At 42.1% G+C, this 14,082-nt stretch overlaps 1 protein-coding gene across 1 annotated transcript in view; it reads left to right on the top strand.

Moving 5' to 3' along the window:
* Positions 1 to 35: 35 nt before the first annotated feature.
* The window catches only part of RAB14 (RAB14, member RAS oncogene family), a 27,315-nt gene continuing 13,268 nt past the window's right edge, over positions 36 to 14,082 (top strand). Inside the window, exons 1-3 of the mRNA XM_019510844.1 lie at positions 36 to 71; positions 9,565 to 9,623; positions 12,161 to 12,214. Of these exons, the coding sequence (XP_019366389.1) occupies positions 9,572 to 9,623; positions 12,161 to 12,214 (106 nt within the window). The 5' untranslated portion in view covers positions 36 to 71; positions 9,565 to 9,571. The remainder of the gene's footprint in view (positions 72 to 9,564; positions 9,624 to 12,160; positions 12,215 to 14,082) is intronic.

Here is a 14,082-nt window from a genome sequence, read left to right as displayed (position 1 = left end):
CCGCCGCCCCCCGCCCGAGCCGGAGCCGGAGCCGGAGCCGGAGCCGCGTCGCACTGCCCCCCCACGCACAGGTACCGCCGGGCCCTGCGGCGTCCGCCCTGCCCGCTGCTGCAGCGCCCCCCCGCCTAGGCCTCTGCTGCACCGCACCGCACCGCACCGCACTGCACGGCCCCCCCTCCAGGGCTTTGCAGGCTCGGCAGTGAGGGGCCGTGTGGACAGCCGCGGGCTACAGGGCTCGGAGGGTCCGGCCCGGCCCGGCCGTGGGCGGACGGGCCTCGCGCGTGGTAAACGCGGACCAGCCTTGGCAGAGGGAGGAGATGGGGGCAGCGGCGGGGCCGAGGGGCTGCTCTCTGCTCCCGGGATGTTTGTAAACGGGTCCTGGGCCGGACATGTGGAGAAGCGCTGCTTCAGCCCAGCCGCCGCCCCAGCTACAGCATCCCGGGCAAAGCCTCGCCTACCCGCGTCTTGAACCCTCCGAGGATGGAGTCTCCAGCACCTCCCTGGGTCACCTGTTCCACTGCTCTCCTAGCGAGAGGAGTTTTTCCTGATATCCAGCGTCGACTTCCCTGGCTGCAACTTGAGCCCATTGATCCTTGTCCTGTCACCTGCCCCCATTGAGATGGTCCAGCCCCAAGGGATTCCCCAGGATGCTGCGGCACGCATGTTAACGCTCTCAAAAAATATACTGAGTGTGCAGATGTCTCTTATGGGGGGGGGTTACCTGTAAATGGGTTCTATAATAGGCATAAATCTCTGGGACGCAAACTAAGTTGCTTGGTGAAAGGACCACTGAAGGCTTGAGAACTAACGCATCTCTGTGCTCATGCTGTTCTGTGTAGGCATTTAAACTGCGATAACACTAAATATGCATGTGTGTGTAATATGTGTGTGTATATATGTACATATATGAATTTTTAAATTGGAGCTCTGTGCCCAACGTGATACAACCATAGGTAAAAATACCAGTGCTGCAAGTGTTACCATTTCAAAGTGTGGCTGAATGAATATGGGTTAAAAGAAACTGTACCTTTTCTGACAGAGGGACGCTGCAAAAATCTGAGCTGCAGCAAGTAACTCCTGTCTCTTATGGGGCATCTCAAAATTTGGGAAACGAAGTACTTAAAAACTCTGATCCTGGATTAGAAAACAGTTGTGAAAAATACTCTGTTAAATGGGGAAGGTATTGAGTTTTTTAGCTCCCACATATTTATTTGCCAGCTCTTGTGTATCCAGATGCATGTCATTAGCACTGCTCCTGTCTCTCTTGCCACATCTTGCAGTGAAGAGCATGCATTTTTTTCCCCCCATCTTGATCAAGAGTCATACCAAGCTGGTGACCTGTATTTTAGTAACAGGTTTTTTTGTTTTTTTTGGAGAGTTGTATACAGCTGTGCCATACTTAACAAACCCATGGCTTGTATAAGAGAAGCTGTGATATGAGAGTCATATTCAGCAGAGCATCTATTAAGAAACTTCCCTCTGCTACTAGAGCTTGAAACAAATCTGTCCCAACTTCTGTTTTCAATTCCTAGTTTAATTTGCTCCCTGGTTTTAGTACAGAGGAAGAGGAAAATCGGGTACGTTAGATAAAAGAATGTCAGAAGGCAGCAGCATAGGCAGCCAGCAGAAATGGTTATGATGTGGGCAAAACCATAGATGACTGGAGTGTACCTGACCTGGCCAGGGAAATGGGTGTGGTCAATAAGAAACCAATTCAATATTTATACCTCATACAAGGAGCTTGGGCAGCAAAATGGAGGAACTTGAATGACTGGTGCAGGTTGTGAAACCCATATAGTTAAAGGGATAACAGAAACATAATGGAAGGGTAATGACTGGGGCACAAGTACTGAAGGGAGCGTATGTTGCCCAGATTAGATAGCAATCAAGGTGACATGGATGTATGCTAATGTTACCTGCCAACCATAAGGAAATTAAAAGGTAACAAGGGTAAGACCATCTTGGGCCAAAATCACTTTATAGAAGATGCTGCTGGTCTAGTGATGAGTCTGACCTAGATTCAAACTGGATTTGGATATGGTAGAGATGATGTGACTGCCAAAGGTTAGTTGCCTGTGTAAAGATATTCTTGGGGCTTGGTTAGTGTTGAATGCCATGGCTGGCTGAATGTCTTAGCAAAATGGTAAGTAAACCAAGAAACAAGTAAAAGTGTTTCTGACTTGGCTTGGGGAAACAGTATACATTATACATGAGAGCTCCAGGAAAATAACCCTGGGTTGATAGTGAGTTGGTAGAGTTAAATGAAAGGACAGAAGAAAAAGATTATTTATATTGAAAGGGGAAAGTTGGGTATCTAAAGAAGGTAACTGGTGAAGTCAGGTGGCTTGAGGAGCTTGTGGACTTAAATTTTGAGCCTTGCCTAATCAGCAGAGAACTCTGTGAAGTAGTCAAAATGTACTGGGATGGGATAACATTACTTGCCAAAAGTGAAACTGAGTTAGATCCTGTATAAGTTAATAAAAAAAAAAAAATGGAGTCTTCAGCCATGCAGATAGAACAGGAAAAGAAGAATCAAGGCTGGAAGTAAGAGATAATCAAGGCATGACCATAATGTTGAATAAATTAGTCTTTTCTGTAGAGAAAAAGGTGACCAAGGGGGGCCAGAGATGTAATTGGCAGTGGGAATGAGGTTATGGAAATTACCACAATATAGGTAGAAGCAAACTTCTGAGCTTATCACTTCTTCACTATTTGACTGCATTAATTTCCATCCCAGAATTAGGGAAGAATGGGCACATGGCACAGCAGGTCCAGGGAGGGCACTTTCAACAATCCTGTCTACTTCTGGATGGTACCACTCAAGCGAAGCAAGTGCTGTGCCTGTGTTTAAGAAGTGTTTTGGGATGAAGGGCACAAATCTTGCCAGATATGTATGCATGTGCACAAATTTTGTAAAGGATCCTAACTATCAGATATTTCAGTAGAGCGTTTAGTGTTTAGTCCCACATGAGAAACTGCTTAGGCCAGAGAAGATGGGCTTAGTGGAAGTATGGTAAGGTGTGCAAGGACGCGATTGAAGGAGACATGACAACAGATGGACCAGTACTTCTCCCTTCAATTCTGAGAGGTATGGAGGGGGATTACTAATGATGTTCTTCCAAGATTGATGGTTGGGATTGATCTTGTTTAATAACTTCATTAGTGACCTTAATGCACACCACAGGACTGTACTGACTGAGTTGGCTGATAACTCAAAGTTGGGAGGCATTATTTAATACAGAACGGGGTAGGGAGAAATTCCACAGGAAGTGGATGGTCATGAGGGCTGAAGTGTACAGTATACTCCGTTTGTGTGTCTATTGGATAACTGCATAACATTTTGCTGGTCCTGGGTTGATAGATATTCCATTTGCATCGTTTAAGAGCATAAACTATTTTAACTGCATATCACTTTTAGTTCCATTGTCCACTCTGTGACCTAATGGTACTGTGTTACGTGTGAAACAGAGTAGGACCTATCAATTTGAAGACTGCTAGAGGCACTAGGTGTTCTCTGGAACAAGTTTTTAAGCCTTAATAAGATGTCTGGGGCAGGGGTGCATCATGCGTAGCCCTTCAGGGCAGGTGAAAGGCAATGCTCATACAAGAACAAATGCTAAAAATTGGTTGTAATTCTACCTAGGCTGGAAATGAGAGGATTTCTGTCTGCCACCATGCTGCAGGCTAATTTGTAACATAGCTGCTGTGTCAAAGGGAGGGGATATGCACAATACAACTTAAATTTAGAGCTAGAGCCCAGGAGGAGTTTGCCAGTTAAAACTGAATAAGGATGCCAGCTAGGTGAGCAAGGGTTGCAGTTGCTTATTTCCCTGTTCTTGTGTTCCTCTGCTTGCATATTGACAACAGATACATGAAGTGGTAGACAGTCCTCCAATTCTGCTTTCAGGAAGAAGCAAGTATTGGATTATGCTGAGTTGTGTTCACATAGGGTTTCTGAGTCCAGTGTTCTCCAAAGAACTAAGGTTGAGGACAGAATTATAGCTGGACTGAAAACCCTGAATAGGTATGTAGAAGCTGTGTTCCCAGATCTTATTGCAAGGTAGTGGGTGTGGGCATGGGTAAACAGTGTGGCAATAGGTAGGCAATTGGTATGAAGTTATCACTATTTACGCTAAGCACAAGAGATCTGTATTTTAGCTTGACCTGTTCTATTGTATGTAGAGTTGTGAGATGTCTGCTCCAGCAAATTTGTCAGCTTACTCATTAGTGTGTAAAGTATCCCCCCCCCACACACACACACGCACTTCTGTCTGCCTTTTCCCACATATCCTCTAGTTTACCTGGTATGTCTTTAATTTGAGCAATTGGAAGCAGTACCCATCCTTCCACATCTCTGCAGTGAAATCATGACCCGATTTAAGGCTTTTTTGGATACTAAAGCAGTAGAAATGTTGATGTAAAACAAACAAACAACAACATTACCAAATTAAGAAACTAAAATAATGTTGGCTAATAGGTGAAGTAAATTTAATCGCTTGCACTCAAAACGGATATAAAATCATGGTTAAGTTTGACAGTTTGTGTACCTGTAAACTTTTTTAAGCTGTTAAGTTGATTTGTTTTAAATACTTCTATGGTTAGAGTATTTAATTACTCTAGTGAAACATTGAAAGCTAGTGTCCTGATCCACTGAATGTGTAAGTAGATGTTTCACCAAAATAAAGGTTACCCAGCTCATACTTATTTGTAAGCAAACTTTATCTAATTTGAACCATTAGGGAAGATTTTTCTTTTCTCGTTCCACAAAACAAGTTTGTTCATAACAAAATTGCTTTAATATTATAACTTATTGCTTAAATTTTGAGCATTATATCTATGTTACAAAGATGTTCACAAGGCCCTGTATTCTCCTAACCCCTGAGTATTTAGAAAAATTTGAAGACTGGCTCTGCAGTATCAAACTCACATTTTTAAAAAACTTTCTTTAACCAATATAGAAAATCCATTTTGCTTCCTTCCCATTTCATTGTCTTAAATTGCTAAAGAACTAGGAATATGTAAGTTGGGCAGTATTAACATCTGGGTCTTTTTGGAGGGTGGATAAAAATGAAGGATTTGTACCTTCATAAAAAGAGATTATTTTAATATGGCTTCAGAATAAATAGTGCAGGTATTTTAGTTAGCACTGCTCTTTCTGGTGTAATCATATGTTGATGTTCTAAGCTAATTGCTCTGGAAATGAACCATATATTGCCATGCACAGAGGAGGTCAAAAAAAGAGAGAGATAAAGGGGAGAAAAACGGTGTGGTGGGGGACCAACTTTTTTTTTTCCATTACAGAAAAATGCCAATGTATTTGAATCTTTAATAGGACCCTGTCTAGTCACTGCATCTCACTGAACATAGCAGAAAGAGAAGAGGACCTAGGAACTGTAATGACTTCTGGCTAGGGGTCTAGGCTTTTAGAGATCTAGTCCGTCCTTCTGTACCAAGGCAGGACCAGCTACACCTAGCCCCATCCTGATGCATGTAGGAGCCCATTGGACAAAACTACCTATGGTGGGATAAAGAAATGCCAGCTTCCCTACCAGGGATTCAGAGAAGACCGTCAAAAGGTAAAGCAAACTTCTCTGGCCGGTTGCAAAGGTTAATGCTATATCTCTGGGTAACAGTCTACACTGTCTCACTCAAAACTACATTCAGATAGAAGAATAATTTGATTGGAGAAATCTTCAAAGTGCCCAAAATATTCCCCAAAATCGTGAAGGTAGATGCCTGAGGCTTTGCTTAGACCAGTGGTGGCCAACCTTTTTTGGCAGGCATACTACAGATTAGCTCCATATCTTCCCTGAGGGCCACTCCAATCCCCTTCCCCTGCCTGATCAGCTACTCTGCCTCCTGCCCAATTTGCTGCTCTGTTTTCAGCCACCTGTCCTGTTTTCTGCCGCTGCCCCTCCCTGATCTGCATGCCACAGGCTGCTTCTGTTGCTTTTGGCACATGTGCCACAGGTTGGCCACTCCTGGCATACCCCAGAATTAAGTGTGGTAGCACATGGCAGCCTGTCCTAATGCCTGGTATAGAAAAGATGTGGCTCTACCTATAACATCTGAGCTAGTAAAATCTGTGTCCATAGAGGAAGGGCAAAAGTAGTAGTGGAATCATTGTGTGACCCAAGTTGCCAGCCTCAGACTTTACACTTGCATTGAGAGGACTAATAATGACAAGTTGGAATTGCATATTTTAAAAGTACTAAACCAGTGGTTTTCAACCTCTTTAGACTATAGGCACCCCTCAAAATACCAGCTCTTAGCTGTCGCTTGCTTTTTGACTATGGGAAAATTATTGAGCAATTTTCTTGAGACAAATTGCAGAAAGATCACAATGGCTCTACAACAGAATGCTTTTGATACTATGGATTCCTATTTTAAATGTGGGTTTATCTTGTGAATCCTGTGTATGTGTTTGCACACCAACAGTGAAGATCTTGTGCAGCAGCCTTAAAAAGATTTTGTGGCACCCTAGTTGAGAGTCACTGTTCTAAACTGTAAATGCATTAAAATGTAGTCTTTTTAAAGCAAAAGCTAGTGTAAGACCAGCTTCAACAGGTTGTGTTGCTTGCATCTAATTTATGAGCTCCTAACTAAATCTTAATGTCTTGGGTATTTCGTCGGCCTGAGTACCTTTGCCAATTTTAGTCGCTTACCACTTTGAGAGCTACATAAATAGGAGATGCGAGATGTGTACAACAAGTCAGCATCACCACATCTAGTCACATAAAATTTAGTTCTTCAGTTAGAATAATTTTATGTTCCTTACTTAAAATAGCAAGAACATCTCTTTAGATTTGACCCTCACTTAAGGTGTTGGGTCTAATACAAAAATTGCTTTGTACGTTCTCTGTGGCACCCTTTATCTCAAGAAGCTAAATTGCATATATTTAGTGTACTGTGCTCAAATTCGTAGAGACTGCATAGTTGTCAGGCAGTTACTGTAGCATACTGGGTTAATAGGTATTTAGGCATTTATGAATCGCACTTTAGACTAAGTACAGTACCAGTACTTCCTGCCTTGTCGTGTGGTGGTGGAGGTGATGGTGACTTTATTATTACAGAAATGTACCCCATAAGTTTTTGGTCATCCTCTTGGACTAATAACAAGAACTGGAAGGGGACAGGCTTATAGCATAGTAGTCTAACTGTAATGACAGCTTGATCTTTCTTTTCATTCTCATCTAGCTAACTTGCACTTAAAACGTAATGAATTTAGTTCCATACTGAGTTTCTTGTGAAAACAAAAATATAAGACAAGTACGTAGCCACATAGATAGAGAGATCTCCCTACTTTTCTTATATTTTTGTTTGCTTTCTGATTTTAACATTTTCTAGCCATGTTGGTAATCCCAGAATTGCAGCACTGAATCTGAAACCAAAGTGACCTGTAAATGATGGTAGATAACTTCATTCAGGGTGGGAGAAATTTGCAGGAAAAAACAGTGAGTTGTGGGAGTCGTCATTAATAGAAAATTAATAAAGGTAAGGGAAACTTTTTTTTTTGCACTTGCAACCAAATTTTAAAGTGTTCCTCTAGTTAATAAGACATGGTATGTAGCGTAATAATCATGTCCATGCATATCATCAAATTTTTCTAGTCTCTTTACTTGTGTCAGGTCTCTGAAGGTTTTCTTAATATAGTCCAAGTATGATGAAAGGTAGGGGGGAGGCCACTCTTTGGGGCCCTTAAACATTAAGGAGCTGTCTTTGCAGGATGCCCGTTACATAGGGGTGGGCAGGTCTCCTACTTCACAGTCGCCAGCTGAGCTGTTCACAATTTTTCAATCTCATGATGTGGATTCTTCTGAGCCATTAGCTGTTTTCCACAGCTGTGAGGGTCAAAAACAAATAGGCTGAATTTTTCTTGCAACTAATGCTGGAATTGGGACTTTATGCGAGTCTCTTTTGAAAGTTCAGTTTTTATTTAATTAGTACTCATTCTGAAGGGAAATTGAGTGTTTCAGACTAGACGGGAAATCAAGTCTCAGTCTCATCCTTTGCCATCACACCACCTAAAACACTTGCCTAATTCATAGTATGGAATTGCTTTGGGTGCAGAGGTCAGGTAATTGATTTAAAACTTTAATATCATAAAGCATGTGATAGCATAAAGCAACAGAATAACCTGCCTATTCTAGCGTGTTAGTCGCTCCTATTTCATAGATGCTTAGGGTTGGAAGGGACTTTAGTAGATCATTGAGTCTGACCCCCTGCCCTATTTAGTGAACTGTAGTATGATTCTTCATTGACAGTCCTGCCACAAAATCAGGCGGTTGTCAAGTTTTAATTTCTGTGTAGTTAGAATGGGAGAAAAGATGTTCTGAATGGTACTGAGAGGTTGGAACGCTGTCACTGGGACATGCTTCAGTAGCTTTCCAGTATGTTATAAAACTGGGCTGGGACACTGTTCAAATCTGGGTACGTTCACTTTGACAAAACTGTTGACGTGGAATTCCCTTATTGTACTTGGGCTGCAAACATTCATCTGCCCTGAATGCAAGCTGTATTTGTAAATATTTTGGTTTTATATTGATGCACATTCAACAGCTGGTACTGTAAGTTTTGAAGGTCTTCAGCTATTTGTACAAGAAGTTGAACACTGGTCGCTGCTTTAACCACTAGTGTTGTATCCTTGTTTGAAGAGGCAGTTTGTTATGAAATCCATACTTCACTTCCTATTTGACAGCAGCAAGAGAGGTTTTGTCTTTTCACATCACCTTGTGCGTCTTGGGAGGAGGAAAGAAAGTCCCATCACTAGTTTTTAGCACCAGAGGAGAAGTCTTGATTTGACTGTTGGGCTCTCTCTGAAACTTGTGATTTTACAGGGGCCAGAGCTAATTTGTAACATCTAATGATGGAACTTTATCTTGCTGCTGCAAACCAGAGCTCTACCAAACAACTCTACCATGCTGATTAAAGCCACAGGAATGTTGACCAATTTCCTGAACATCTGACTTATGGCTCTGGTCTCAAACGCTTGGGCACTTAAGATTAGTCTAGACTTCTCGCTTAACGGACAAGATGTGAAGTATCTTTCCTCTGGAGAACTTGAGTGATCTAGGTGACTTAAAAACCAGACTCTGTGAATCTGTTGCTGTGTGTGAAACCACTTCAAAAATGGACTAAACTGTCATAACCAAACAGTTGGTATACTTATGGCTTAATAGCATGTGGTAATAATTTTTCTCTAGAAAATACTTGCTTTAGATACCAAAAAAATAAGAGTTAATGACTTTTAGGAGGTTTTTGTTTTTTAATGAAAAAAAAAAAGGACATTTCACTCTTACTTTCTCCTGTTCAAACTGTGAACATCTGTAAGTGTACAAACAAGTGCCAGAAGTTGCTGCTGGTGTCTAAGTAGTTAGCACTTCTGCAGAACTCGAGCTGTTGATTGCATGGAAATGCAAGAGAAGTTCTCAGTTGTGAATGAAAGGGCAGCTGTAGGAGAACGTATACTTGTTCGAAATCCTTTGAAGGGAAGGAATTAATCTAAGACCTTACTTAGTAACTAGTTCTCATTGCTAATATTCTTTTTGTTTTTGCTTTTTTCAGTGCCACAATGGCAACTGCACCTTACAACTACTCCTACATCTTTAAGTACATCATTATTGGTAAGTATAGACTTGCAAGATGCTTGTGATCACAAAAAAAAATACTGCCCCCAACCCAAAAAACAGAAAAAGCCCAAACTTACATGGAAGCTTGCCTGTAGACACTTTAAGTATATTTAAACTACTGGTCAGTACCTGTGGCCTTGATAACTTTCAGTTAAATATGTATTCATATACAAAGCTCACTTTGTACATCTCAGCATGAAAAGAAATGCAGTCTTGTCCTTCCTTATCTTTCCAGCTCCACAAAAATCCATTGGTGAATACTTTTACTGTGGTAAACATGAATTATTTACTGAAATATGCCTACCTTTTTGCCTTCTGAGCGTTACTTCCCTTGAGTAGTTTAAATTGCATTTGATTTATCCTCCAAAATTCTGACTTCGTTTCCAAGCACTTGCATCTTTGTAGACTTGGTTTTCTGCTGCTTGTTAAACATAGCATAGTTAACCTTCTTTGGATATGGGAAAACAAATAGGCTTGCAGAAATATTCACTCTCCAAAGAATATACCACAACTGTGAAAACAAAGCAGATGGTCACAGTTGAATCCTTTAGCTACTCTTTGGGCATGCTAGTTGCTCTCTGAAAAAGAGCAGCAAACCAACATGGTTTTTGCACTTAAGCTAACTGAGTACTGAGAGGTGCTTTTGGAGAGGACCGACCATGCATGTGCTTTTGAACTAAGAGTGCAGATACCCATTCTCTGAGCAGGGTGAGGTTGTTTCTCTTTGTTACATTTTGTTGCAATATGTCAGGTCATTAGCTCTTTTTGACTGCCTTTTTAACCCCAGTTCAGCGAAGAGAGCCTGAGAGGAGCCAGGCTTGTCTCAGCTTCCTGCTTCCTCCTGGCATCTTCAACAGAGTCACCTAGACTTGAAGTCAGAGCAATGTCTGGGGTTGCTGTAACTTGGTATTGCAGACTGTCAGCCTATGGGCAGGGCAGGAGGTACACCTTTCCCTCTACCAAACTCTCTTTAGATGAGAATTGAGCATCTAGGCCACCGTCCTTGGCTCTAGCTTGACCTCTGTGTAGGTTTGATAGGAAATCAGTGCAGACTTTACCTGGGTGGCCAGGGATGACTTTGCATACTACACTTAAAAAGAACCCACCTCTGTAAAATGGCAAGCCTTTGTAAGAACAAGTCTTCAAATTTGTAACAGACAGTTACACTTTTAAAAACTAATTTCTGAATCTGTGCAATAGAAACCTCCAGAACAGGGGTCAACAACCCCTGGCACACATGCCAAGCATGGCACGCAAAGCCATTTTGCTCAACATACCACCGTCAGCCTGGGGCTCTAAGCAGCTGCTGCTAGCCATGGAGTCCAGGCTGCTCACAGCAGGCAGCTAGGGGGCTGCAAGCAGACTAGGCTCTGTGGGCCCCAGCTGCTCCGGGCTCCAGCGTGTCGGCAGTCCGGTGCCTTCCAAGGTAGACATGGTTTTTTTTTGACACTCTGGCCAAAAAAACGTTGCCTGCCCCTGCTCCAAAGAATGCTTGGAGTATGGAGATGGTGCTACTATAACAAATGTTTTGTACTGCTTGTTTCACTGACCTGTTGGACTCTGTTAGCGGGACTGGAAGTGTGTGTGGAAATTGGAGAAAGGGTTTTTAATAGCTTCCTAGTAAAAGGCACTTGTGCTTCAGTGTTGCTATAATACATGTCACACCCAGGTACTGGTACACTACACAGCTTACAGTTTTTGAGTAGAAGGTGGGTGCAGATGGATTAAACTTCCAATATGCCTTTTAATTCTTTGCTGTTTCAAGCATTGTACCATTAAAACAAATTTCTCCCACCGTTGAGCAGGCAAAAAGGCATCCAGCAGTGCAAACAAAGGCCTGCAAAAGTACATGCAAGAGTGCCACAGCAGCACCACTGTTAGGGGAATACTTCCCTCTTGCTCCCTGGGTGCTGCAAAAGCAGCACAGGGGCTGAGTGGTGGGTGTATGGGAATATTGATTCTTGGGTTTGTGCCAGCGTTTGAAGTTCGGGCATTTTGGGTCCAGCAGACATGGCCTTCAGGTAATTATATGAGCAGAACAGTTGTAGGGATAGGGTGCATAGCCAGTGGGAGCAGCTGGTAGAGGGAGGTGTGGCATGTGCTGGGTCAGGACACTTGAGCTTTGCCCTAAGCACTCAAATCTCAAGGGTTGTTTTGTTTTTGTTTTGTTTTGTTTTTTTGCAGTAGTCCTGTGTCCCCTGTACTGGATGTATGGGGCTTTGTGGTTTATTGGGGTGCTGAAGTTGGTGTCCTCCTTGAAGGCTTGGCTCTTAAAGTTTTAGTAGTAACAGTAATCCTGTGTGAAACTTTTATTTTTTTTGGTTGTATTCTTTCTTGCCTGTGAATGAAGTAGTAGGGAAAACACTGATGCTTGAAGGACACTAATGGGGTGGAACATTGCCTGTTGTCTGGGAATAGCATAGCAGGGCTGAACAAACCACTTGTCTGGCAAATTTTAAGTGTTCTTAAATTGAAGAAAATGTAGCTTCTGAAACCACTTACCAGCACAGTAACTGTGTTTTCTGTAACAGGGGACATGGGTGTAGGAAAATCCTGCTTGCTTCATCAATTCACAGAAAAGAAATGTGAGTATCTTCATTCAGAGCCTTGGTGCCTGCCTTGTTTCTATTCCCTTGCCTTCCTGGTTTTTAAAGCTCTTTTCCAGTGCATATGCTTCGACTCTGCATGAACGTGGATCTCGGTTATTCAGTGTTTGTGACTGCAGCCTCCTCTTTGGAGTTGCTGTTTGGCCCATTGGTTCATTTGTATATCTGCAGTCATTGTTGAGCTGCCTGGTACCTGTCAGGTTACCTGCATGACTTCCTGTCAAGAAATCGAGACCAAGATATTCCTTTTTTATCCATTCCTTGCTGCATGTATGGAAGTGGATAAGAGGACACTACATGATAGCTCTAAGAAACATAGAGCAAACATCAAGGCTAGGTGGAGTTTGTGGGTAAAGCTTAAACTTTTACACTCCCACACCTGCATTGCTGTTATTTCTAGCACACTGAGCTCTTTTGTATTCTGGCAGCTTTGAGGATAGGTGGTAATTTAAACACACCATTAGTAATAAGTTGCATTCTCCTTTCCTACCAAAAATCTAAGGCACCATTTTACTGGCTGAAAACATCAGTTTTTCATAGCTGACCTTGAATCATGGCTGCTTTTCAGCATGATCCTTGCTTTAACAGGTATAGTAACTGGCTTTACTGCAGTGCCCCTTTATGCCATGTTAGCAACATGGTATGATTAACCGAAGCAGTACTTGAGCGGATGCTGCTAGTACAACTTACTTCAGTGGTAATGGAGTCTGGCTTTTCTGGAGCTTCTTCCGGCTGTCTGGGAAGCTTACTTCTAGTAAATAGCATATTTGTAAGAATTGCAAAACTTCAGCTAGAAGAGCAACTAAATATCCCTGAGATGTGCTTGGGGTGCTCCTTCGAGTGGTTGCTGGCTATAAATTGAGTGCTCTTGCTAAGTGACAGCTGGAAGCCTTGAACAGTGTCCATTGCAAACAACATTTTAATAAGAAAGGCAGAGCCAAGCAGTCTCTTCTGTGTGGTCAAACTCCTGATGAGACAATATAGCTTGTTTAACTCCTTAAAACTTCTTATAAATTTGAAGCCAAAACCTTACATCTGTTCATATATATATTATCCCTAAAGCTGAATCTTTTTTAAATGCAATAAATTGTCATGCTTCAGGCTGTATGACTGTCATCAGCAGATGGGGTTAAGAAGTCTTACCTTATTCAGTGTCTGTCTAAAAGTTTCCTTGCATGTTCAGAATTGGTATTTTATGCTTCTTATTTGAGATGCGGTATGAAGAGTGGATGGATTTTTGATCTGATCCAGATCTAGTTGGTTATGAGGTTATAGAGGCTTTCAACCACATATTGGCAATTTAAGTGTTTTCCTAATTCTTACACAACTGTTGTTCTTTCTAGCGTGCCTCAAGTTTAAAATTATTTTCAGAATGGTACTTTATTCTGAAAACTAAATTCTCTGATTTAGAGCATACGTTGCCAGGTAGATGTTGCATGTAATATGTTTTCTGAGCAAAATGGTCATTGCTTTCTTAATGCTTGATGAAACTCTAAAATTACCACTGTGCGAAAGACATGACTCCTCTTCCAGTGTCTCTTACTTAAGAGTATAGCTCTGGTAAATGTTGGGAAGAGGTGTAACGTAGATAAGATTTGCTGGGTTTTTTTGTTTTTTGTTAGTGGTGTTCCCCTGGAGCCAGTGTGAGCAGGCCACATGAGGCAGAGCGCAGGCAGGGCTGGGGCACACAAACAGCATAATTGCCCAATGGAAGGAGTCATTTAGATTTTAAATTAATTGTAATCTCCCAGGACAAAGCTCATTTAGAGACACTTGACAAAGACCTCCATACAGTGTGCAGCAGCCGCCACCCTCCTAAATGGGAGAGAGAATAATGAGACCATTAC

This window comes from Gavialis gangeticus, unplaced genomic scaffold (assembly GCF_001723915.1).
Source record: "Gavialis gangeticus isolate Ggan-Ray unplaced genomic scaffold, GavGan_comp1, whole genome shotgun sequence".
Classification (NCBI taxonomy): domain Eukaryota; kingdom Metazoa; phylum Chordata; order Crocodylia; family Gavialidae; genus Gavialis; species Gavialis gangeticus.
Note: the sequence above shows the minus strand (reverse complement) of the source record. Positions and strands in the feature narration are given on the sequence as shown.